The 26,495-nt window shown below is 35.8% G+C and overlaps 1 protein-coding gene across 3 annotated transcripts in view; it reads right to left on the minus strand.

Moving 5' to 3' along the window:
- Positions 1-26,495, minus strand: part of LOC139979227 (3-hydroxy-3-methylglutaryl-coenzyme A reductase-like) — a 33,711-nt gene that overhangs the window by 4,719 nt on the left and 2,497 nt on the right. The window contains exons 1-17 of one of the 3 annotated variants that reach the window (XM_071989991.1): positions 23,633-23,785; positions 18,602-18,776; positions 15,848-15,959; positions 14,691-14,778; positions 11,506-11,696; positions 10,907-11,013; positions 9,725-9,844; positions 7,834-7,994; positions 7,212-7,366; positions 6,407-6,672; positions 5,901-6,095; positions 5,294-5,452; positions 4,939-5,024; positions 4,206-4,383; positions 1,850-2,020; positions 1,238-1,378; positions 224-382 (exon numbers count right to left, since the gene is read on the minus strand). In XM_071989991.1, coding sequence (XP_071846092.1) covers positions 224-382; positions 1,238-1,378; positions 1,850-2,020; positions 4,206-4,383; positions 4,939-5,024; positions 5,294-5,452; positions 5,901-6,095; positions 6,407-6,672; positions 7,212-7,366; positions 7,834-7,994; positions 9,725-9,844; positions 10,907-11,013; positions 11,506-11,696; positions 14,691-14,778; positions 15,848-15,959; positions 18,602-18,776; positions 23,633-23,640 — 2,472 coding nt within the window. In that variant the 5' untranslated portion in view covers positions 23,641-23,785. Of the gene's footprint in view, positions 1-223; positions 383-1,237; positions 1,379-1,849; positions 2,021-4,205; positions 4,384-4,938; positions 5,025-5,293; positions 5,453-5,900; positions 6,096-6,406; positions 6,673-7,211; positions 7,367-7,833; positions 7,995-9,724; positions 9,845-10,906; positions 11,014-11,505; positions 11,697-14,690; positions 14,779-15,847; positions 15,960-18,601; positions 18,777-19,805; positions 20,402-23,632; positions 23,786-26,495 lie in introns of those variants that run through there. The other 2 variants (XM_071989989.1, XM_071989992.1) reach the window with 2 other exon arrangements.

A 26,495-nucleotide genomic window follows, 5' to 3' on the forward strand; every position in this document is an offset into this window, starting at 1 on the left:
CCCCTTATGCTCTCTTTATTCATATATGACACACTTTACTTGAATATTAATAGAAAGTATCAGCTCTGATACAAATTCTGCAGGGAGATAACATATTGCATCCTATTTCTGAGAAAATTTTTTACAATTGTGTGTTATTATATTTCATCATGTTTATAAAAGTGCTGCCTTCTGTAGATATTTGAAGTTCTTATTTTTTATCTAAGCAATGCATTCTGCTCACCTGGAGACAGGAAGCCTGAGGGTGCAGGACGGTACCACCTCCAACGGTGCCAACCTCGATTGAGGGCATCGTACAGCTGATGTACAAATCATCACCGTGTGCTCCCGATCTTTCCATCAGAGTGATGCAGTTTGAACTGGCAATGTTCTGAGCCACATCCTTGAGGGCAAAAAAAAAAGGAAAGAATATGGAACCATTTAATAAACGGGGCATTAATCTAGACTTGGCGAGATAAAACTGAGTGATCAAGTTATTATGTTTGCTGCAGATTGTAAAAGCGATGACTTTCTGCTGTGATTGTTAATTCATTGTTTTGATGCAAAATGTTGAATTCACCTATTAACTTTATTTGACTGATTTATCATTATTTTAAGTGATCAATTTATCATTTTGCTGCAAATTTTTAATTTGATGACATTTAGAGGTAATCGTTTCATCATTTTTGCAGCACAATGATGAATTTGTTGCTTATTAGATTTAAAGAATTTGTCAATTTGTTAATATTTATTGAATATATTAAATTGTTAATATATTAACTGAAACAATTAATCGTTTTGTTGGAAATTGCTACTTTATTTACCAACAGATCTTAACATTCTGATGGCACCTTATCGTTTCCAGACACACATACTAGTTTTGCTCTAGACATCCCTATGAATACTATAACTGTGAATAATAACTCACCTGGCCAGTTGCGATGTAAATTGCTGTGACTATGTTCGCAGCATGGGCATTGAAGCCACCAATGCTAGCAGCTATTGCTGAACCAATTTATCATTTTGACAGACACACGTATTAGTTTTGCTCTAAATATCCCTATGAATACCATTACTGTGAATAATAACTCACCTGGCCAGTTGCGATGTAAATTGCTGTGACTATGTTCGCAGCATGGGCATTGAAGCCACCAATGCTAGCAGCTATTGCTGAACCAATTAATCATTTTGACAGACACACGTATTAGTTTTGCTCTAAATATCCCTATGTATACCATTACTGTGAATAATAACTCACCTGGCCAGTTGCGATGTAAATTGCTGTGACTATGTTCGCAGCATGGGCATTGAAGCCACCAATGCTACCAGCCATTGCTGAACCAACCAAGTTTTTACTGATGTTGAGATCCACCAGTGCCTCTGCACTAGTTTTAAGAACCTGCAGATAAATGAGAAAGAGGAAAGAATAAACCAAGGGAAGATCAGCACATTGAGCCATGTCAATAGCTCATACATACAAACATTCATATATACATATACATCCACTGTCTATAAAAACTATCAACAAACAGAAAATTAAAAATGTGAAAACATTTTGCCCAGATTCACTGCCAAGAGAATTTTATACACATCTCACATGTTCATTTTGCCAACATCTGTACCTGCTGTGAATCAAGGTGAAAAAAGTTCACTTGCATTTTCTTTGGTCTACAAGTGGTAACTAGTTATTGCCATGTCATGCAGATCCTATACAATATATCCTATCTAATTCATTTTTAGTACTGGTGCCTTAATTAAGTAAATCTTCCATGTAATTGAATGAAATTAAATTTGTTTTCCATCAGGCCATAGAGTGACCGATATGCGGAGGCACATTCTGTAATGCGATATTAAACAAGCCTGAACATACCCTCTGAATGACAGAAGCTGGAATAGTTGCTTCTGCCACCACTGATTTGCCTCTGCCCTGAAGCCAGTTAATGGCTGCCACTTTCTTGTCTGTGCAGTAGTTACCGCTGAGACTCAAAATCTCAACATTGTGGAAGATTCTCTGAATTTCAGCCAAAGACTTCTCTGTACCCTAAAGAAAACAGTAAACAATCAAAGACAGCTTTGTTAAGTAAAAGTAACAATTGCAGAGTGATATCTCATGAGTGGTTATTGCACAATTAAATTAGTTAATTGTATTGCTTCACTACAGTTACGACACATGAAAACATTTTCCACCACAATCACTCCTTTTTTCCTCTCTCTCTCAAGTAATGGGTATATTGGTATTGACAAATGCTACGGATTGTTAATTTCTCCCACCAAAATGACACAGTCATTGCTAATGACCATCATCACGATGACAACCCCTCTCATGGATGACATAACATCTTAGCCCCCACCCCCCCCACCATACAAACAAGAGCATCAATGACACAGTATCTCAATACTGGAAGTTCTAATTTCGATTCCTAGTTTCATATCTTTGCTCTGTCTCTACAATTATCAATATCAATATATATAATATTTTTGGTCATACAGTTTGACGTCAATGACAACAGTCAAATAAGAAGAGGCGAACAACTCGACCATATTCTTGATGCCCGCCTTGAGAAAGCTAGGCCTATCGACCTACTGTACGTTACTGTAGACTGAAGTGGTGACTACCATCAAAACTGTGTACACTTCCAAGTATCAAAACAACCCACGTTTTTCCATCTCAATAATTTTGACATGAAGATTTCGTGGATTTATGACTTGGAAAAAATAATGTAAAAGTAGAATATAAGTTTTAAATTGAAAGTGATGGGTGGCCTCCTCCTCCCCTAATAGCCACCCCAGTTCCTCTCCATTTTAGTATTTTCTTTTAATTCTTTGTAATTTGATGTCAATCATCACAGGTTCAAAAGAAAGCTAAACATACTTCTTATAACCTTATTATATCCTTATAAATAAAACATAACCTTATCCAATTTTTATAGTCTTATAAAAGTTGTGATGCTATGGCCGGCTTCTCTTTTATACATACTCCAGTGAAAATAAAATGTGATAGATTATAATTTTTGTTTTTAATTCTTTTCTTTTTTTGGGGGGGGGGGGTAAAAGAAATATACCAAACAAGCTATTAATTCATAATGATGCTTCATTCTAGAAATGCACAATATACACTCTATTCCAAATGAATAGTTGTTGTATTATCCCATTAACATTATGTTAAATTTATGGAGTCACAGTTAATATATAAGTTGGAAACTTAACTTAAAATTAAAACACACTGTAAGGCAATCAAAAAAACTTACTGTACCCTGGCCCAAAACTGCCTGAACACCACCAGTACAATGCTAATGTGGCTATTACTAAATGAAGGCCTAATATAGAATGCATTAGGCCTAGCCTAAACTTGTAGCCTTCAGCAGCACAACAAAGTGTATACGTAATTATACAAAATACCTGATGGGCAATCAAACAAACTTATCATGACTCTTGCTCTGAAAAACTACCTGAACAACAGAACAATCCTTAAATTGATATTACTAAAACCATGGAGCTATATACAGACGAAGTCCTAATATAAATTAAATGCAGTACAACAATGTGCATATGGAATTAGTGTGCAATACACTACCAGTACCAGCAGCGTATCTCACAACAGTACAGTAAATTGGTCGTGAGGGTGGCCATTTTCGTATATCTAACATGTAGCTGCCATGAGTCATAGCCAATCTGCTACAAACCAGACTTGGAGGTGGGGCTTGAGTCATAGCCAATCTGCTACAAACCAGACTTGGAGGCGGGGCTTAATCATCAAAAACAAGGAAACAAACAAGTTTTGGAGCGTGTGCAAAAAGGCCTTATTTCAACTGTTTTTCAGAGTGATTTGGCCAAATTTGGACATAAATCGGTGAGAAAGTCATAGAATGAGATACAATTCTGGAATAAAAAATAGTAACTTTTGTTGGCCTATATAATATATGCTTGCTCTGGAAATTCCAGAGAAAAAGAACTTTGTATGAAGACGCTGAAAAATTTTTAAGAGAAGAGAGTCCCACTTACTGTTACAATATCTCTATACATGTAATGTATTGAGATAAAAATTTAGTTGTACCCCTGGGTGCTAACTGTTTACAATTAATGTTTAAAGTCAAGTCACTACCTATAATCCTCCACTGAGGGACTCGAGGCGCTGTAATATATCTCTATGGTTCAAAATTAACATGAGTCTATCGAGTAACTAAATAAACAGGTGTCTCCCCCTAACATGAGGTATTGCAACTAACCTTAGAGACCATGTTCATCCCCATGGCGTCTCCTGTCACCGATTGAAACCTCAGGAACAGATGTCTGCCAGCTACACAGCCTGTGAGTTTCTCAAGTCTTGCAAAACGACTTGTGGAATCAAAGACTTCCTTGATTTTCTGAAAATTCTCTGCTTTCTCCAGCCAGAGCTTTATGTTACTATACAAAAAAAAAGAAAAAAAAAGAATAAGAAGTGCCTTCAATTAGGTACCAGACATTTCAGAACTCATCTTTAGCTAAATATATTAAAGTTTGAGGGCCTGGATCCTAGTAAGATCCTCTTCAGAGCCAGACTTGAATGGAAAGAAGACAGATGAAATATGTAAAACAAACGGATGGACGTATATGTTCAATTGAATCGAGTGGTAAGCAGTTTGTTGACAGTTTGTCTAGCTTCCCATATCTTGATAGCACCTAAATCAGTCATCGGACATCATTGTTGTTTGCTACCAGCTGTCTGTGCATGTTGACATCAATAATATGTTTTCAACTTTCTAGAGGATTGTTGCTCAGGATTGTCACTTGAATATGTTCCTTGTTATAACTATCTTGGAATGGTCTTTAATTTGTGCCGATAACATTACCTTACAACATTTAGTTGATACCTTGCTTCCTGGGCTGAAGGTAATCCTATGTTCCTTGTTATAAATATCTTGAAGTGGTCATTAATTTGTGCCGATAACATTACCTGACAACAGTTAGTTGATAACTTACCTTGCTTCCATGGCTGAAGGTAGTCGTACCACTGGACCTCTAGTCATACCATCATTAAGAATGACACTTTTCACACCTCCAGATGCCTGCAAAAATACAGAAGGTAGAAAACCAATGAGTGAACAAAACTACGGCAGTGGTCACTTTATAATGACACTTTAAAAAGTAGGAATCAAGTAAAAGTAAAAATAGAAACAAATTTCACAAACAAAAATTTCATAACGTTTTCTGGAAACCTTGGAATATCGGAGAATATCTAGGGAACACACAGCCTCAAAATGCTTGCATTTGCTGCAATTAAAACCTTGGATGGTTTTTCTCACAATGTGTTACTCAGAGTGGTGTGAACACATACCTGCAAAGCCCTGCATCCTCTGTTAGTACTGGCAACTAAACACCCTTCTGTTGTTGCCATGGGAACTTGGAATTCTTGGTCATCTAGTCTGAGGGGTCCAGCTACACCAACTGGTACTGGCATGTAGCCTAATACGTTCTCACAGCAAGCTCCGGAGACCTGCAAAGAATGACATTTCAGGTTTGGCATCTATTAAAATATTATCAATAAAATAGACTTTATGAACCAGATTCATCTCCTGATATCAATTTTAATCTGACGCTTGCAGCCAACAAGTAATAAATCTTGATCAGGGTCAATATCACAAGCCTGCTACATATAATTTGCATATAGTTTGCATATTCAACAGAAGCCAATCTAATGCTACAGCTCACAAGTAACACATATTAATCTGTGTGTCCATCACACAAGCCTGATAAATAATTTGCATATTCATAGTATTTAAATGCTGAACTGTCAGGGGTATTCAGTTTTGTTTACAATTAGGTATAATTTGGAGAACATCTTTTGACAGGTTCAGGATAAAAGGATTTAGTAGGTAAAGTTAAGCCTAAGTAGTGGCTCACACATATCAATCTGACAAAATTAACAGAAGCATGCTACTTACGTTTGTATAATCGTAGTATTTGAAAGGTAAATTTTCCAGCGCTGATTTGTCGTGGAGCTTGTTTGAGAGTATCTGTCTACGAATGTTGATCCCCCTCTCTGCATTCTGTAGCATATCTTCTAGTTTGTAGGAAGGAATGTGTTTAAATTTCACCAATAATTTGACCTCTTCATCTGTCAGCTCTGATGAATTTTCCTGTAAAATACAAAGATTTACACAAAATGGAGACTATAAACTACATAGCATTATTGGTCGGTAGAAACATCAGGTGACAGCTGAATTTGTTCTTAAATCTTTGTAATAAGTCATGAAGCGAAAATATTTTAAGTGTCAGCAATCAAATTATAAAGTTAGACATTTTGCAATCTGGATATTGGAAAGCAATTATTTATCGTCAGGCTAACTTACTTTTACACAGCAATAATTTAAGGCAGAATTCTCCATGTAAAATGTGAAAGAATAACCTCCCCATCCTCCTCCCTCAAAAAAAAATAAACTGAACGTACTTCAGAGTTGAAAATGCGCACACACTCTTCGAGAGGTCTCGGTGGTGAGTCGTTCCTGGGCTCTGTTTGTTTTTCTTCGTTTTCTTTTATCAGTGGTTTTTGGTTATCTTTCTCTTCACTGCTGTTTTCTGAATCGCTGCTGCTCTCCCCCAGAGAGAACACTGCCTTCTTGCCGCTGCCAGTAGCAAATTCAACAGGGTCAGTCTGCATTCCCGTGGAAACTGGCGAGGGTGATTCGATGACCCTTACTTCCTCAGTCGCAGGATCTATCGACAAGAAAAGCAAACGGATTGTGATAAAGAGGATTGATCCAGTAAACAAAACTGCTGCGGTAGAACAAAATGCTGGACAACAATTCAAGATACCAGGATGTCTGCAGGACTATCCTCAACTTCCACTCAACACAAAACAACATCATCGCAACCAACTGTACTAGAAGCTTAAGTCATAATTCAGCTTACACCTCAGCAAAGTGCAGTGGAATGGTAAGGCACATTCAAAATTTCTACAGATTCAGACAATATGGAAGTCAATAATTCAAAGTTCACTTTGTTCTTTGACAATATGGAGTAAGAAGTAAAGGAAAGTAAAATGACCCAATGTAAATGAGAAACCTATGAGCAACTATCTATCGGTCTGTCAAAATACTTTTTACCGTGTCTACAATCTAGTGCATGTTGGTGCCTGTAAAAACTGACCAATGAACTGTGACATACGCTGCATCAAATAATGGTTTATTAAAGGTATACAGCCGACCACCGCTTGAGACAAACGGCTGTTAAAACTGTTCATAAACTTCACGTACCTCTCAGCTCTGGTTCTATTTTGCCATTGCTGGAAACATGTCCATTCGCAGGTTGAGCTTGGGGGAGTTCCGTTTTGTCATAAAATATGTATTTTGTAAATAAGACAATAACCAGAACAGCAGTGATTACTTCATCAATATTGGGTTGCAGAAACCTGTGCAAGATAAATATACAAAGACAACTAAGCATAAAATTAAATACTCATTTGGAAACTGTTATTTAATTAAATAAAGGAGGGGTGAAATTGGACTTTTACGTATTATTTAAATCATTTGCCTATACTAATATATCTGGAAATATTCAAAACATGATGGATAAAAGAAAAAACTTGGTCATTCAATGTCATGTGGGACAAAGAAAACTACCCACAGTGTGAATTAAAGTGAAATTCCTTTCAAAGGTTCTATCGCACATGAAGTTGGCTGGAAATCATCCAATTCCCTGACAGTTAATAGAAAATAAGTTTTGTGATTTGGAGAACCTAATACCTTGTTCATCCAGGCTGACACAAGGATAAGACCTTGTATATGAGTTAGCTGTTACAAACGGTCGTCTCCTGACCAGATGCAGGGGAGCGAAGCCTTGATGAATAAAACAAAAGTAAACTTATGATTCACCCACCTCCAGATGTAGAACTGCCAGAGTGGTAATGTTGGTTCCAGCTGTTGGGGAGCATCCCATCTGTTGATCACAAAGGTATCCTTGCTGATGATGCTGGTGGAATCCTCTACTTTATTCGTCACCCAGTGGTTGTGAGCGTGAACCAGGACCAAGCCCAGAGCCTGAAATACGGATGGAACGTATTCTAGCATTATGATTAATAAGATAGTTTTGCCAAGTGTCAAGTTGTTCTTTACTCCCAAGAACAGTTTCAGAGCACGATCAGACATTGTTAGAATTTCTGGCCTTCAGAGTCTTTTTATCAGAGTCAATCGATTGTGTTGTCTAACAACATGTTTTATGCAGGAACAACGCATTGCACCGAATGTCACTGAGACAGGAGAGCATGTTAGCTCCTTCCAGACAATTCCACTTCTAATAGCATTTTCCATCACAAACTTTGCTTTTATATTCACAGTACAGGTTAAGGATACCATCCCGGTCTATTGATCACCATAGCAGTCTGGATTACATCCTGATTTTGACAAAAGTGGCTGCAACACTAATTAGCTCTCATAGACCAGCAGCTGATGATTTCATCACCTATACCAGCGTTATTTTTCTGGTTTTGAACAAACTTTCATCACCATTTGTTACCCATTTCATAATCTTCGCATAAACTGCCCTGCATTTACCAATTAGCCTAATATTATAAACCAACCATCCATTACCAATGCCTGCATTATTAACAAGGCTAGCCATTGTTAAACTGGATAACCACATAAAGACAGAGGATTAGGCATGCTCACAAAAGATGCTGGATTCAAACTGCGGCATGGATCAACACACCTATTGTATGGATTACTGTGCAACTAATTGAAAAAGACCTATCATTCATTCAGGATAACAAATACCAACCTCTCTTCTTTTGCAGAAAAAGGAAATTACATGCTTAACTCTATAAATAACTTAATTCTGGATTAATGGACAATGGATATTAGATAAACCACCTGAAGAGCAGGGTAGGTAACTTCCACAATATTACTTTTTTAAGAGGGCTTTTTGACATGGAACACATGAGAACAAGCCAGTTGCTTAATAACTGTCAACAACTGTGAGTATTAAAAGAGACTAAACCAGAAAGACAGCGCACTCTGTGATTCCTTGGCATAAAAGCTTTCCAGAAGTTGCCTGACTGATAGAGCAACTGAATTCAAGTTTTCAGAGAATCAAGTCAAAACCAAACAGTTCTACATCTGAAGTACACTGTGCAAAGTGGGGGAGGGGGAACATGTTCCCCCACTCCACACGGTCACTTCACACGGTAAATGTTCCAGGCGGGGATGTTGTACATTCATGGAAAGAATTAAACCACTGCCACTCCCCCACCCCCTTTTCAACCTCACACAAGAAAAAAATCAAGAGTAATATATCTATTAGCACCACATTGTGTTTAGAGCTACTTATAGACTTCTTCAGACAGCACCATTTGACATCTAAACTGTTAACTTTCTACCCCCCACCCCCCAACTTTGGAGTCAGCTTCAAAGATCACATGGTCACACCCCCTCAGTCATTAAATCCTTGATCAGCCTCTAGCCCTTCCCTATAGGGTTCTTGCCCCTTCCTCAGTTGAGAGAATTTTGAATTTGGCCCTCCACTCCCACCCATTTTAGAAATCCTGTGCATGGCCCTGTTTCCACATCCCTTGACCATTGCTGAGGTATTTGTAACAATCCTTTGTAGACACAGACATCATAGCATTACTGATTAAGACTTGTACGTTATACAACCCTTTTATCTAAATTTTTCACAATATCCAGCACAGGAGGTCTGGCCTGTGAGTCACATAGTTTCAATATATATAGAGAGAGAAAAAGAGCTGAAGTATACTGTATAAAATCCAACTTACCATAATAACTTTCACTCTTTGTACGATAGGGTTTGGTTTATTATCTTCCTCCTCCTCTAGAACCTTGGTCAGTTGACCGAGCTGCCAGACCGGTTTACCACGGTCACTATAACTAGAAAGCTGTGGGTAAAGAGTCAAAAGAAAAAAATCTCCAATTACAATGGGCTAGAGCTTAAAGCGCTGACATTCTTCCAACATGTAAAATTATTAAACATTCTTCACTATAACTACATCTATGATAATATACTGAAACATTAGTAGCTGTGTACATAGTCTATAATTATGTCTGTGATAATATACTGAAACATTAGTAGCTGTGTACATAGTCTATAATTATGTCTGTGATAATATACTGAAACATTAGTAGCTGTGTACATAGTCTATATTTATCTATGATAATATACTGAAACATTAGTAGCTGTGCACAGTCTATAATTACATCTATGATAATACACTGAAACATTAGTAGCTGTGCACAGTCTATAATTACATCTATGATAATACACTGAAACATTAGTAGCTGTGCACAGTCTATAATTACATCTATGATAATACACTGAAACATTAGTAGCTGTGCACAGTCTGTAACTATATCTATGATAATATACTGAAACATTAGTAGCTGTGCACAGTCTATAATTATGTCTGTGATAATATACTGAAACATTAGTAGCTGAGTACATAGTCTTTAAATACATCTATGATAATATAGTGAAACATTCATAGCTGTATTCATAGTCTTTATTTATCTATGATAATATAGTGAAACATTAGTAGCTGTGCACAGTCTGTAACTACATCTATGATAATATACTGAAACATTAGTAGCTGAGTACATAGTCTTTAAATACATCTATGATAATATAGTGAAACATTCGTAGCTGTGTACAAAGTCTATTATTTCATCTATGATAATACAGTGAAACATTAGTAGCTGTGTACATAGTCTATAATTACATCTATGATACAGTAATACACTGAAACATTAGTAGCTTTGTACATAGTCTTTAATTACATCTATGATAATATAATGAAACATTTGTAGCTGTGTACATAGTTTATAACTACATCTACAGTATGATAATATACTGAAACATTTTTAGCTGTGAAAATATAGTTTATAATTACGTCTATGATGATAATCAGATGAAATAAACTACTAACGACTGAGAGAGTACTGACCTCTAAAACTAAAGAAAGACAAGCTGGGAAGAAGGTCATGAAGACAAAGTAATTAGCGATGACTGAAAGACAACCAAAACAGCACATCACCTCTAAAGTATGAATACCTGAAGAAAGAAAGAAACATAGGAAGATGGGATCAATAATTATTCTTACTACTAATGATTACCAAGGTATAGTATGTTAACACTGAAATTTACCCTTATTGTGAATACTTGTGAATATTATTTGGTTGACTTCTTCGTTAGCAAAATACCTACCCATCCATACTGGTTTCATCCAATTATAGTATTTTATGTGCAACACGAGTTGAACATTTACCACCTTTAAGACTGAACTTTGCAAGATACTGTAGAAGACCAAGAATTTCAACAATAGGCACATCTGGTTCATTCGTTTTTTTTTTTTGCTCTGCATTCATTAGACTGGATGTGCACATTTCTTCATCGGATCATGAGAACATTGTTCCACAAACTCAAGTTTTGAAACATCGTAATTGCAAAGGAGACTTGGAGGAACAATTTCAAAGAGACCTACCACAGTGTGCTAACTTGAAAGATTACTTTACGACATTGACAACGATTTAGTACTGAACGTACCTGACAGGGTCCCTACTCCGATGACTAACGTCATCACCAACGCATCGAGGGTGATCATTGGTCCGAGTATCGCCATACCCCGGGCGATGTTGTCAGAAACTTCTCGCGAGGTGCTGCTACTCAGAGCAAACTTTGCAAGTGAGCTGGCTTTGGATAAGTCAATGAGTAACAGGAAAAATGGCATTGCCTCGCTGTCGATGTAAAATATGATAAATGAGCAAAAATTAATAAAAATGGTTACGGATATAATGAAAAGGACTGACACGTCTCTGAGGTTTCATAGAAACACTTGGATTGGTGATATGAACTGAGGGTAATCCAAGTCTCAGCTCTAGATGTTTGATCACAAATTTGGCATTCAAAATAATAATAATAACAATAATAATAATAAAAATAATCATAATAATAAAAATAATCATAATAATAAAAATAAAAATAATAAAAATAATAATAAAAAATAAAAACTTGAAGGTTTACAATCTGGTACAAGGTCATAAGACTGTACAACCGTTAATCCCTGCTCAATGGTGAAGTGTTACACCCACATACCAAAGTGTGCACAGTTCAAACAGTCATTCCCTGAGGCACTACAGTGGGCCACATCTATTTGTACCAAGGGGTCTACCATTAGGGGGGGGGAGGGGATCCACAAACCGGCACACACAAGTATACAAATATGTTTACAAGTTATTTCGCCATCCCCACTTATACTGAGAGAAGAGAGAAAATGTGGATTAAGGGCCTTGCCCAACCAAGGATACAACGTAATGATCTAGCCAGGGCTCGCACAGATCTGCAAACCTTAGATCACAAGTCCGAAGCCTTGACCACTTAACCGCAACGCTCTCACGATAAAACACAAGTGAAACTCTCCAAAGGTAATTTCAACCAGCTTCAGTTTCAAACTTAACAATCGAATTAAGAGACATGTTCCTATCTTGACATGTCACACCCACACCCGGTAAAAGAGAAGAAAGTCTAATAATCTGTCACGTTATGACCACTTTTTACAATTTTTTTCATATTTTTGGTTTCAAACGGAGCCGACTGATTCACTCTCGGCCTAGTCCCCTTGCATCAGGGAACACTGTCAAGTGTTGCATTTAAGACTGCATAATCTCCGAACGAGCTGTCACGAGCCACAATTTCCAAATTGTCTATGTTTGCATATTAAGGTCTCTGTGTCAAGGTTTTTACATAACACTTTCCCCTTCTTGGGACAGTGTGGGGGCAAAAAGGTTTTTCGCCCTTTTACTGGTTAAAATTTTGCTAATGGTGACAACATATCCTAAGATATCAATTAGCATTAACAGGGAAGAAACTTAAGGTCAACCCTCTCTATTAGTCAACAGCCAATGAAAAGCCTACAATCCTCTCTCTATCTGGATACATAAGTACCCTTCACTCAGAAGAGCTCAGAAAGACTTACACAAGGGTGCTTGATGTGTGCCCGCAGAAATTAAATCGGAAAGAATTGTTTCCTGTTTGCTCAGTACTCAGCAGACTAATGAGAGCCCTTGTGGAAGTTCTTATTTCCCCTTCTTTTCATTGGTGTAAAAACAACTTGATCAAGTTTAAAGCAGCATTTTGCGTTTGGTCGCCGTTTTCTACTTTTTTGACATGTCCATCGAGTTTTTTACATATATCAATCACAAAACAGCAAACTAAAATATTAGCCAAGTTTTTCCCTGCCAACATCGTTAATTGGCGAGTAATTAAGGATATTTGCAGATAATGAGAAAAGTATCCACGACAAAATTCCACATTTAAAATTAATCGCATACAGTTCCCCAAACCCACTAGTTTGAATTCAACCAATCAGAGATGCAGCCGTTGCTAAAAATAGATTCAAGACTTTGCGTTGGTACAACCAGGGAGTTGTTATGGAACTCAATGGTACAACTGCCATATAGACTGTACACAAATCAACATGGTTTTGTATTACGTATTGGTCAATGACGTTCGTATTGTTAAAATATTCATCTTATGGGCGAGGTTTATTGGGATCCCAACGGAAAATATCTTTGAGAAAAATAAAATTGAAAGTTGCAAAGTTTTCGACTTTTATGCCACCATTTGAAGTAAGATTTAAATAGATAAGCTAGTTATGTATGTCATTATGGCATAGTGGAGTCAATGAGGTTGAGAAAATCATAGAAAAGGATGCAAAATGCTGCTTTAAGCTCCCACTGGTCCAAATGTCCATTACACAATGTGTCATCTGCTTTGCATATAATTTGCCTTAATTTTTATGCATGTTTTTATACCAAATGAGAGTCTCAAGATAACATCGTGTTGTATCAAGTTTCAACAACACAGAGATACTTCTTTGAAACTGCCACGTTAAAATAACATGAATAATAAACCACAATGTCGTCCGAAGTAGAGAGGTAATTAAAAAAACAATTGGACACCTGAATTATGAAGACCATTATCAAGAGACATTTGATGTGGAAATTTAACACTGTGTTGCCATGAAATATTCATACAATAAGCACTGCATGTTCTAACAGAGATAGAATGACTTCATCAGTGGCATTTAATTCAGTGAGAATAAAGACAAATTTTGTCTTCATTTCCAGACACAAACCAATGAGTATTCTCATCTTTGACATGATCTGAAACACAAAGCAGATTTCACACCAAAGACTTAGTAAAATGTGTGGGACACAAATTTTTCAAAACGGCACTATACAATTAATAAGTCTCTCGTTAGGTGTAGTCAACAGTTGTAACCATATCAATGGATTTGTTTGCTAGGTGAAGAAAAATAAAATTAGAAATGAATATTACCTGCCTGGTCGTAAGGACACAGTGTTAAAACAAACACGATGGAATATAACGCTTTTAAGTTCTACATTTGACCAGTACCATTTTAATACCAGACGTTACATAAACTCAAAACGTGTTACCGTATATAGATATATATGTTAGGATCATGACTTAAGACTTGTTAGCCCACCCAGGTGTTATTTGGGTATATTTTTTGGTAGCAATGTAGCTAAACAGTTAAATTTAAACAGTAAAATTCTATCTTTGGATTGCTCAAACCTACTGGAATCAAGTCTTGTCAAAGAAAGCAGATTAACAGCCACTATAGAGCAGGAAATCACAGGCTTGTAAATGTACAAAGTTTTTTTTTCTTTTAGCAGTGTGCTCCAATCTTTCTTATCACTTAAACTTACTTGAGTCCAGTCAACTCCAATCCAAGAAGCTGAATAACTGCACTAGAAAACAGAAAACTGGAAAAAATAGTGAAAAGACCAGCAATACCTGAAAATAAATAATAAAAAAATAAACTAAATATGTCAGTATTAAACAAACAGAAAGCATATAAAGTACTGTAATTTAATTCATCAACCTTTTCATCACTGTGGTAGCTTAGTCTCCATTGTTTACAAAGATCAAGCTCTAAATATATACCGCTTTACAATAATTTAATAGTATTAGAGCTAAAAAACAGTAGTAATCATTATACATAAGACATACTTGCCAAAGATTGATACAAGTCTAATGGGTAGCACTGGTTCACTTATGTAAAGAAAATGTTGCCAATTTGTCATTACTAATTTCGAGAAAAAATTGACAGCTTAAATTGATCATTTGGTACATCACAGGGTTAGAGTAAATTATTTAACTTGTTTCAGTATTTACCAATATTTTGATAAGAAACTATATCTTTGTTGTAATTGGAATGTAAGTTTAATATACAGATGATACATTCATATGAAATTAGGACAACATAGAATAATTATGCAAAAACAATGAATACTGATATTTCTTTGTTTATAACCACATTAATGTAAACTCATGTTCTATGCAAGAGCACCTATTCAATAAAGAACAAATTTAGCATTTATATAATTAATTAGTTTTCACCTCAAACCTGCTGCAACAGATTCATGACAATCAGTGTGTACAGGAAGGAGTAGATCCATAATATATCTGACCAATTTTGGGGTTCTACAAATGCTTTCATAAAGCATTTCAATTTTTTTTCTCCATTTTTTTTTTTGCTCTTGATATAATGAAAATCACTCCAGGTAAGATATAAAACTTGTTTCAAGTCAAAAATGAGCAACCAGAAAAATTAAAATAAGTTATACCAAAGAAGCCAATACCTTTCCCAGTTTAAGTTCAACAGTAATTCTTTAAAAATGCATATTTTTTGTAAAGGTAAACTCATTTTCCAGCTAATCCATAGCTCGATATTGATTGATCAAACGATATTACAAAACAATCCCTTGAAAGTTTTCTCAACAATTGTAAAAATCATGAGACATATGACTTGTCATTTTTAGTGGGTAATATTTGTTTCACTTCAAGACATGGGAATTCTTACCCAGAATGTATTTGGAACCGAAAGTTCTGAGCTTTGAAAATTGCAAATAAACGTAGAAGACAGCGAGGGCACGGGCCAAACTCATGATTATTACATCCGATGACATCACGTCCTGAAAAGAGAAAGAGAAAAATTTAATCTTTTAATAAAAGATATCCTTTGTGAACTTCTGTTCCAAAAGACCTTTTGTGAGTTGACAAAGAGGAGTTTACACACGCTCATCAATTCTCTGTATATATTATATACATGCGTGCGTTGTTAATTTAACTGTACTACGAACAATATGGACCAAGGAGGATTTAAAGTTATCCAAGTGGAATGCTTTGCCAATGCCTTTAAAAGCTTCTTGGGTACAACGTTTACGTGACAAATCTGATACGGGTCACTGGAAGACTGATAACGGTCACTGTAGGTCAACTTTTTGTTGAATTGTAACTTTTAAACAATATAACGTAAACAATAATTGTAAATATTAATAAGAATATTTTCATAAGACAGGTCTGCATTGTATGGTATTAAGGCTATGTTTGTTATACTCCATCCAAATATTTCAAGAATCAGATTATCTGGAACAAACATTTCATAAGAATTAATAATTCAACAATCTATTTTAATAAGATCCGTCAAGCTGGGACTATCTACATCAAAGATCTTTTGAGAAATAATGGTTCTCCATTTGGTATACTTGGTTTTGTGATAAATTTAATCTGACAAGGTTCCCTTTTACGACATTTTGTGGTATTTTTACCCCCCCCCCCCCGGCTTGGAAAAATTAATTTCCGGAAGATCATCTCATAATGTTATTCGAATACTCCAAGTCTTTCAAAAACGATTTAATCTCTCTCTTAATCCAGCCTCCAGTATTTTTGTTCCTCCACGTGTGCGATAAGTGGAACTTGCTCTTTAATCTCAATGATGATCACTGGAACATCCTTTTTAGAATCCTTTTCATACTTTTTACGAGACCAAAGTTAAATATTTTCAGTTAAAATTTTCGCACCAACTTCTTGCTACCAATAGGATTCAATATTTCATGAAAAAACTTAATAGCTCTGCCAGAAACCATTGAGCAACTATTTTGGGACTGCCATGTAACCTCCAGTTTTCTATTAGATATCAAGCAACTTTTTTTGAGAGAGAAAATTGTATTATGATCAATATTCACTTTTTTCTCTAGTTATAATTTAGCATTTTGATCGCCAAGTGAACTTTTTTATTTTGCATTGTAAATATTTAGTATATTACTGCAAGTTGAATGAGATTATGCCAAAATTTATTGTCAAGTTTTTTTTAAAAATTGTTATTCGTTCTGAAAATAAAAAATTGACATTAACTCTAAGCCGGACACACGAAAAAGGAATATAAGTTTAATGTTTAAGTAAAGAACTGTTTTGCTTATCTGCAAAAACTGTTCGAAAATTGATCTGTTATTGTTATTAAATGTTTTGTTGTGTTTAACTGGTTCTTCTATGTTCCTACACTATTTCTCTTCATTGACGATTGAATTGGTTCTCTTGAGAGTATAGTACGATTTTTAACATTGGTCAGTATCACATTTTAGAAATATTTCCTAGGTACAGTAATATTGAGATTGCATAACAATGTCCTATCAATGTTGTTATCAGAACTGTAAGTACAATTATGTACCATATATATACTTGTGAATACATGAGATGGTAAGCACAAAGCAAACTTAAAATGTACTATGTCAGGAGAAATATTTCGAAAATATTCAAGTTCAAAAATGTGGTTTTGGGATTTGTCTATCAAAAACGCATATATGACAAAATACAGAGAAGAGTCTGGGTGATGAAATTTGGAGACTCCTGTCGACTTTCTCAATTATTTGTTCATTAATCTTTCTTTGGAGAAACAATCAAATCAAATGTATATATGCCGTGCAACCTAAATAGTTGAAACATTCTTCAACATTGTTTCAAAAATTGTACAATATAACACCATTGCACACCTTAGAAGCACCCTCCATTTTACTAAACTTTCTCAAAGACAAGGGGATATTCCTCTCCTTAGAGCTCTGAACAACTTAATATTATTACCCCCCACCCCCCCCTCACCCAGTACAAAAAGGTTGTTGCACCTCTTACCAAAAGCAAAGTTTTTTTGCAGTAAACTTTGTACTAATCACAATGAGAGAGTAAGAGTTTTGTCACAAAAGTCCTTCATTGTTCTTAATTTTAAACCATACCTTCACATTTTAACCGCAACTGTTGAGGGTAATGTGATTTACTTTAATTTAATTTAATGAGTAAAAGTAAGTTGGCCTGACGTTTCGATCCTAGCAGAATCTTCTTCAAATGCTAAATGACAAGTAACAGTAACAGAAGGGACAAAAACATGCACAGAATACAGACAAGTTAATGAGCATGGTGAACACAAAGAGATAGATGTAAGGGGATTAGTATACAAGGGATGGAGAGAAGAAAGAAAGAAACCAACAGGGGAAGAGGAGAGGTAGGAGATAAAACAGTGGAGGGACAAAGAGAGGATTAAGGAAAGGAAAGGGAGTGGGGAATTTAATTTAATTTAAAAACAAAAACTGCAAAATCAGTTGCTGGGTCAATGGGTTGCAACATGTAAAAAGAAAGTTACCAGTTGCTATTATAAGCTACATAGATTGGAGTTCATTTGTTGGAAGACATGTAACAAAGTCATTAAGTAAATAGGTTGCTTTTCTCACCCGTGGTCCACGTATAAGCCTGATTATTTTTGTCGATATAAAGAAATCATACTTACACTTTCTTCTGTGCATCTGTAGTTCCAGCCACAGACTTGAGGCTCACCAGTATAATACTTCATGGACATCAGACAGATGGTGACCGTTAAGGTACCAACGATGACTTCCCACGGATGGGAGGTACAGAACCGCCCGTAGGACCAAAAGGCACGTGACAACATCTCTGAATGTATTCTACAAAACGATGAAGAAAGAAATATGATATGTTTTCTAAAAGTAAAAGATGTATTTATGTAAAAGTCTGGATCTTGGACTACCTCGCTGGAATAAAGAGTAAAACCCATTTGGGAGGAACGTGAGCGGTGTTTCGGTTGGAGGAACGACGATATCGATGCGATAAACCACACCGATCTATCAGAGACTTTTCACAAAGTCTGTCTACGTGGACTTTAGGACATTATCTAATATTGCATCAAACAGACGGAACATCAAAAGAAAGGGAAGTATTCAAGAAAGCAACTTTTTACCACAGTATTGAAAATGTGGCTACATATTGACTTTCATAAACATGTTTAAAAGCTTATGATTTACCAGGACAAAAATTCAAAGTGACTTGTGTTATATACAAAGTGTATTAACTTTTGGAATTACCAACTGTTTAAAAGAACGTCAGATAACCAACATGTCTAAACAATTTGGACTTTTCACCAACTTGTTTAAAGTGTGGACAAACACCAATGTACAAAGCTTTGTTCAAAATATGATTCCAATTGACCAAACCAATGAACCACAATCCCTCCTCCTCAGAAATTTTATCGAGGATAGCTCTTAAAAGTGGTGGAGAAAATTACTGATTCCATTCCATTCTAACAAATTTATCACCAAAACATCTAGTTTAGGTACACAAATTGCTTTAGTGAGTATAACATTCCTAAAACATGGCTGTTTGCTAGACAAAACAAAAGTTGGGTTTTCTTCACTTTCTTGATCCACAAAATTCCTAAAATTGCTTCTCTAATTAAAACTCAGCCTTTGATTTTAGGATATATAGAAATAATACAACAATTAATAAATATCCCATCGGTTTGCAATGATATTACAGATAGCATAATTTTTAAACGATGAAACTTTTGTTCAAGTTCCGTTTTCACTGCAATGTTTCCAAAAAAATTGCTCCTGACTTGACAGTTTGAAAATTTTAAGAAAAGAAGTTTTTCTCTTAACACACAAAAAATAATTACAACCCCCCCAAAAAAATCTCACCTGGGTAAGTCAACACCAAAGGTGGATATTTGACTGGTAAGCTGGGGTTTCATTCCTTTCAAATGAAATTCCTTGATATGAGCCCTGCCATTACTAGACTCAGCAATGAGAACTTGCTCAATCTTTTCAAAACCCATTTTTTTGGTTTGGAGAGAGGATCCTTACACTCCGAGGTGCAGTGGCAGACTGAGGTATCAACCGCCGGTGGCTAAGCCAGGCTGATTGCGAAGGTACCAGTATGTACAAATTACCAAGGAGGTCATTATCCCACCAGTCTCATTTTCAGGTTAATTTTCTACCATCTCAATTTGAAGGACAGAGGATGGATGTCTCATCTTCAAAGTTGGCTGAAGAGTCAAATAATGGTCACTAATTGTGACAGAATTTTTTTTTTTTTTTGTCTTTGACCACCCACCCAAATTGAAGTTTTCCTCACTGACGCATATTCTTTGTAGAAATTGGAACAAGCTTTCTTGGCAATGACTTGTAGAGTCAAACAGCCAGTGGATATTACTTTTGATCATTTAACAAATGCTATTTTATTATGTTCAAGCCTACATTGGGAGCCAAAACTCATGACATTTGAATGTAAGATTCTACCAATTAGAATTTTTGCTTAACTTTTCTTTCAGGTCATATATATGACTAAGTAACAAAGTATTATTTTATTGTTATTTGCCAACAAACTGGGCTAAGATATTGAAAAACATACATTATATCATACATAACCACAGTAAACATCTAACTTGTTTCAATATAAAGTTCCATCTATCTCATAATTCATCAATTTTTTTACAACACTTTTTAAATTTGCAAATTTGCAAATACAACAGGTTTTCTGTTTCTGATGCAAGAGATAGAATAATGGGTTCCTATGGTGACAGTGAGAGGTCAACAAGAAGAGCAGAGTTTCAATTTTATTCAAGACCATATATGTGTATATAGCAGTTTCCTATCACCCTAGTTTCAATGTTATTCAAGACCATATATGTGTATATATAGCAGTTTCCTATCACCTTAGTTTCAATGTAATTTCAAGACATAGCAGTTTCCTATCACCTTAGTTTCGATGTTATTCAAGACCATATATGTGTATATATAGCAGTTTCCTATCACCTTAGTTTCAATGTTATTTCAAGACCATATGTATATAGCAGTTTCCTATCACCTTAGTTTCGATGTTATTCAAGACCATATATGTGTATATATAGCAGTTTCCTATCACCTTAGTTTCAATGTTATTTCAAGACCATATGTATATAGCAGTTTCCTATCACCTTAGTTTCGATTTTATTCAAGACCATATGTATATATATAGCAGTTTCCTATCACCTTAGTTTCCATGTTATTCAAGACTGTATGTATATAGCAGTTTCCTATCACCTTAGTTTCGATTTTATTCAAGACCATATGTATATATATAGCAGTTTGCTATCACCTTAGTTTCCATGTTATTCAATACAGTATGTATATATAGCACTTTCCTATTACCTTAGTTTCCATGTTATTCAATACCATATACAGCAGTTTCCTATCACCATAGTTTTGATGTTATTCAAGACCATATAGCAGTTTCCTATCACCTTAGTTTCAATGTAATTTCAAGACCATTGTATATAGCAGTTTCCTTTCACCTTAGTTTCAATGTAATTTCAAGACCATATGTATATATAGCAGTTTCCTATCACCTTAGTTTCAATGTAATTCAAATCTATACATCTATATAGCAGTTTCCTATCACCTTAGTTTCAATGTTATTTCATGGAGGAGAGTTATCCATCAGATGTTGTAATTTGTTATGCAGCATTCATAAGAAGTTTCAAGGGAATATCCAGGGAAGCAAAAGATCAAGCACCTCCTCAATGTCACCACTGAAGCTAAGAAATACATGAAAGATTTTTTTTTCACAAAAGTAGCAATTCAATGTGAAGAGATATTTCACAACAATCAAAAATGATTTGAGATGTCTGTTGTAAAGTTTCGTAGACCTTCTAGCAGATCTTGTAAAATTTGTGTCTCCATCAAGTCCCTTTTGCAATAATTCAGTCCCAAGACCAAAAACTATGTTTGTGTCACTTACTGTAGCAGCTCAAGAAGCTGCAGAAATGGAAGTCAATGTTGATGTTGTTCCTTAGTTGTGGAAGAAATACTGCAGTTTTCAACAATACATTCCCAATGGTATGGCTCCTTCTGATATTCGGTTTATTGATAATGCTCCGTTAGGGACTAAACTACAGTACAGTCAGTAGTGCGAAGTTCGGCATACTGCGAAGTTTGGACACCCTAAGAAATACACGATTTCACCATGAAAATCTACAGGAAGAGCCAAATTTCACCAAAAAGTATGAAGCTACAGTTATTTTCTCTCCAAAATGACCCGTGTGCAAGAAAGTACATATTTGTCAATAAAATGACGGAGATCTATGAAGTCTGTTATAATTACTGAAAGAGCAACTGCGCCACCAATTTTATCACTAGCGCCACACTGTAGGTTGGGTGTCCGAACTTCGCAATACTCTAGCAAAGAATTACCAGTTCCACAATCACGAAGAATCTTCTTGGAATACAACGTAAAAACAGTTTGCAGGAAAGAAAGTTTGGCCGTGTATCGTACTAAAACAAATTTCTCCCACCATATCAAGTATATTTTCATGTGATTTATACCAGAAGATTTAGTTTTGGGGTGTTTTAGGGCTTAGGTGTCCGAACTTCGAAGTGACCATGCTACAACTTCAGTTTGTTGATGTTTGATGTCAGTAGTTATATACCTCAGTTGTCACAGAAATACAGGGCATGACATCTAGCAAGAAAATTGATCGTTTACAAGTTATAATTTCAGGTACAATTTTGTAGATTTAACTACTGTAGGACCACAAACTTGAGTAAAGAAACTGTCAATTACTGGAAGCCCACAGCAGATTTTTTTTATTATTAACAAAAACATTATGCTAAGTTTTTAAATCGCAAATTAACCTAAAACATTCTTAGAAACATTGCAAAACAAGGTTCTAAAACATTCCAGACTTACAGAGAAGATAAAAAAATGCTTTTTTTAAATACAAGACTGCAGCATAGACCATGCAGATCTCTCAAGTGATTTCTTTCCTTGTCACAAGTTCTGAGTTATCATGGGATTGTCAAGTAGTACCAGCAGAAGGGTGCAGAGAGAACCTTGTGTCACTATGCATGTATTAATCATGCTTTTACTGCATGACCAAAATGATTCCCAAAACGTTGATAGACTGGTACAGTTAAGGAAGAAAGCCAGATCATGAAAGAAGCATGTCATTCAGACAACAAAAAATACAAGTAACTGAACAACGGAAAACTGGCTGGGAAATTTTTACCAATCAAAGAGAAAATTTTGCTGGAATGGGAATCCAACCAGTGACTTCAGGGTCACAAGCTCTGCAGCTCTATCAACTGAGCTACCCAGCCCTTTAGATGCTGATGATGCTGACGCTTTGGCCATTTCTTTGCTTGAGGTGCCACTCAGAAGCCACGGTCCCATGAAAATCCAGTAACCAGGAATCAATTTCCCAGGTTTACCTGATACAATTCTCAAAGCGATGGAGGGAAGGGATTTCAAGAGAAATTTTGGCTTTTGTATAAGCAATGAACAGCGGAAACAGGCTTGGAAATTATAAACGATGGAAAAGTTGTAAGAGCTCAGGGCCTGTTATCCTAAGGTTACTGGTTCCAATCCCATTCTAGCCAAAGAAAAACCTTTCTCCCCCTCCCCCAAAAACAAAATTAACATCTATGTAAATTTGTGTTGTTAAAAAAGTCAAATGTTGTTCCTTGAAGCGGCCAACTAAGAAACTTACCTCACCATAGAAATCTTCTTAACAGATTTTCAAAATGCTCGGTGAAGGGTAACCGCGTTCACAATTTGTATGCATGGCTGTGCCTTATACCAACACTGAAGAACGGTCTCAATGACCCTCCCTGTAGTAAAATTTACTGGTGACTCAACCACATTATTGACAAAACTAGTCAATGTGGATTGCATGCAAACAATATATCAAAGTTTGGTTGTTGGAAATTCAAACAATAAAGTAACATGAGCTCAATGTGTGAAAATTGTCCTGCAAGCTTATCTTTAAAAGCATGGTCTACCCTTTGTCTTTTTTTCCATTTTCAAGGTTTTACAAAATTACTTGTGAACTGATCCTAACTGTGTGAGCATTTCAAGGTTACTAACAAACTCCTTTATATATATATATAGAAACATGTATCAACACAGGAAAATATTCCAATTCCAATTCATACATGTACAGTATGCAATGATCTAACTAGTACTGCAGGTATACAACGATTTGAACAGTGTGATGAACTGATGATTATATCACATTCTCATGTTTAAGAGTTATTTCATTGTGAAAGTCTTAGTAGTGAATATATCATCTTGTTGGTCAATCAAAACTATCCTTGGGGTTCAAGGACCTTCTACAAATAAATATATTTTTTAAATCCAAGCAATTCCAGAATTTCTAAAAAATTGATCTTCTTGGAAAACCAACTTTGCTACAACCTTTAATTGAAAGTCCATTTGAAAGCTCTGCTAATAGATCTCTGTTGTTCTCAAGTGACCTTTGACCTCCAACCAACTTTGCTACAACCTTTACTTAAAAGTCCATTTGAAAGCTCTGCTAATAGATCTCTGTTATCCTCAAGTGACCTTTGACCTCCAAGCAACTTTGCTATGTAACCTTTACTTAAAAGTCCATTTGAAAGCTCTGCTAATAGATCTCTGTTATCCTCAAGTGACCTTTGACCTCCAAGCAACTTTGCTATGTAACCTTTACTTAAAAGTCCATTTGAAAGCTCTGCTAATAGCTGTTATCCTTAAGTGACCTTTGACCTCCAATCCAGAAGGCCACTGCGTATCAAGTACTCTTCCAGTATGGATACTGTACGAGCATTGCATCGAGCAATTCTGAGACTTGTCATAGCTGCAGGTATTGTTTCCTTGTTTACTAATTATTCATATACCGTGTCGCCGACAGTTCAAAGTATGAGAGTAACTAAAGCTGGGCGTACAATTCAAAGTCAGTTAGCTTTTCAAGAGATGAACACTGTGGACCTCAAAGGACCTTTCAGTTCCAAGATGAACAACTGAGAGTTAGGCTGATAACAGAACAGCTAGATTTACAGACCACACATATAAATTCAATATAGAGTTTTACCCTCACTTGTTATAGAACTTACAGTACTTTGCATGCAAGGTAATTTTGACCAGTGCTGTTGACCTGAAATGACATGTTGACCTCATCTACACCAAGACAAAGGCAACAAGAACTTAATAATGGGCAACTACTATACAGAGTACCCAGCTCTGAGGGATATGACATTAACATGCTGAGTGCCAATAACTTGCAGATTAAACAGTGACCAGGGCGGTAGCCATGGGGTGGGTATGTGGGTGACGGGAGGGGACCCTGAGCTCTGTTTTAAGATAACTTTGCGAAATTTACAAAGGCAACATGTGAGATACAAACAGATCTATGTACATCCATCACATGGTATATTATTGTTCATTCCATTTTATTAGTAAGAAGACAAAAGGCAGCCCTGAATGGCCACGACAGTGACGACCCAAATGCTAAGATTTGTATTGAAAGTAACTTTTGGAGAAAACATTGAACAATGACCCATGTAAATAGTCTGCACATAGTAATACATGTCTTTAGGACATTAAACAGGATTTCAACCAAATGGGACAACAATGCAAGATTATTCTCAATCACAATATCACAAAATGTGCAATAAGATTTTGTGTGAAATTGAACGAGCATTACTGTACCATAGAGCACTGTTGTTAGAACTTGGGATAGTAGGATATATATACTAGTGTTTACACGGGTGCAAATATCGGGAACCGGTAACCCGAGAGCCGTTACCCGTTCGGTATCCGGGTACCAGGAAAAAAATTGTTTACCCTCGTGTATCGCGGTTTACAAGAAACTACATATTTGATGCTATCATAAATGAATGATATTCTCTACTGACAATGTTTGCATGTTCAAATACGTAGGTGTAAGATAAGGTATAAAACCTTCCTCAATAATTTCTATTGCTTTTGTTTCTTTCATTAACTTGTTAATAACTTCAAATAATAAACACGACTACTAACATAGCACTGCCTTAGCTGCTTATGTTTGCTCTCCACCTCTATTGGATTAGACCAAATATCAAATAATTTAGCTCTTAAACAGTTTTTACTACTAGACTATCTATTATGCAGGCCCAGGGTTCGGCATTTGCCGCGAGATTGCGCGATTCGCGCAATTTGATCGCATTTGGAATAACGTTTAGTAAAAAGCAATTGCGATTATTATTTTTTAGTTATCCCGTCTATACTCCATTAGTGACATCTCGTAAAATTCCTTGTTAGTCTTTCCTTCTATGAAATAATTGAATGAATAAATAACAATGGGGAAAATCTAGCCTAACCATCTGTTTATTTGCTGAAATTGTGACACAGTTATAAGATATCCATGGAATACTTTCATTATTGCTGTTATCTTCAACAACATGGTTGCCTAACACCATACTAAGTCAATGGGGTAATCTACCTATTAAACCAACTGTTAATTAGCTGAAATTGTGACGCATTAATAAGATATCCATGGAATACTTTCGTTATTGCTGTTATCTTCGACCACATACTGTAGTAGCCTAACACCA

The sequence above is a fragment of the Apostichopus japonicus genome, chromosome 13 (genome assembly GCF_037975245.1).
Source record: "Apostichopus japonicus isolate 1M-3 chromosome 13, ASM3797524v1, whole genome shotgun sequence".
Lineage (NCBI taxonomy): Eukaryota > Metazoa > Echinodermata > Holothuroidea > Aspidochirotida > Stichopodidae > Apostichopus > Apostichopus japonicus.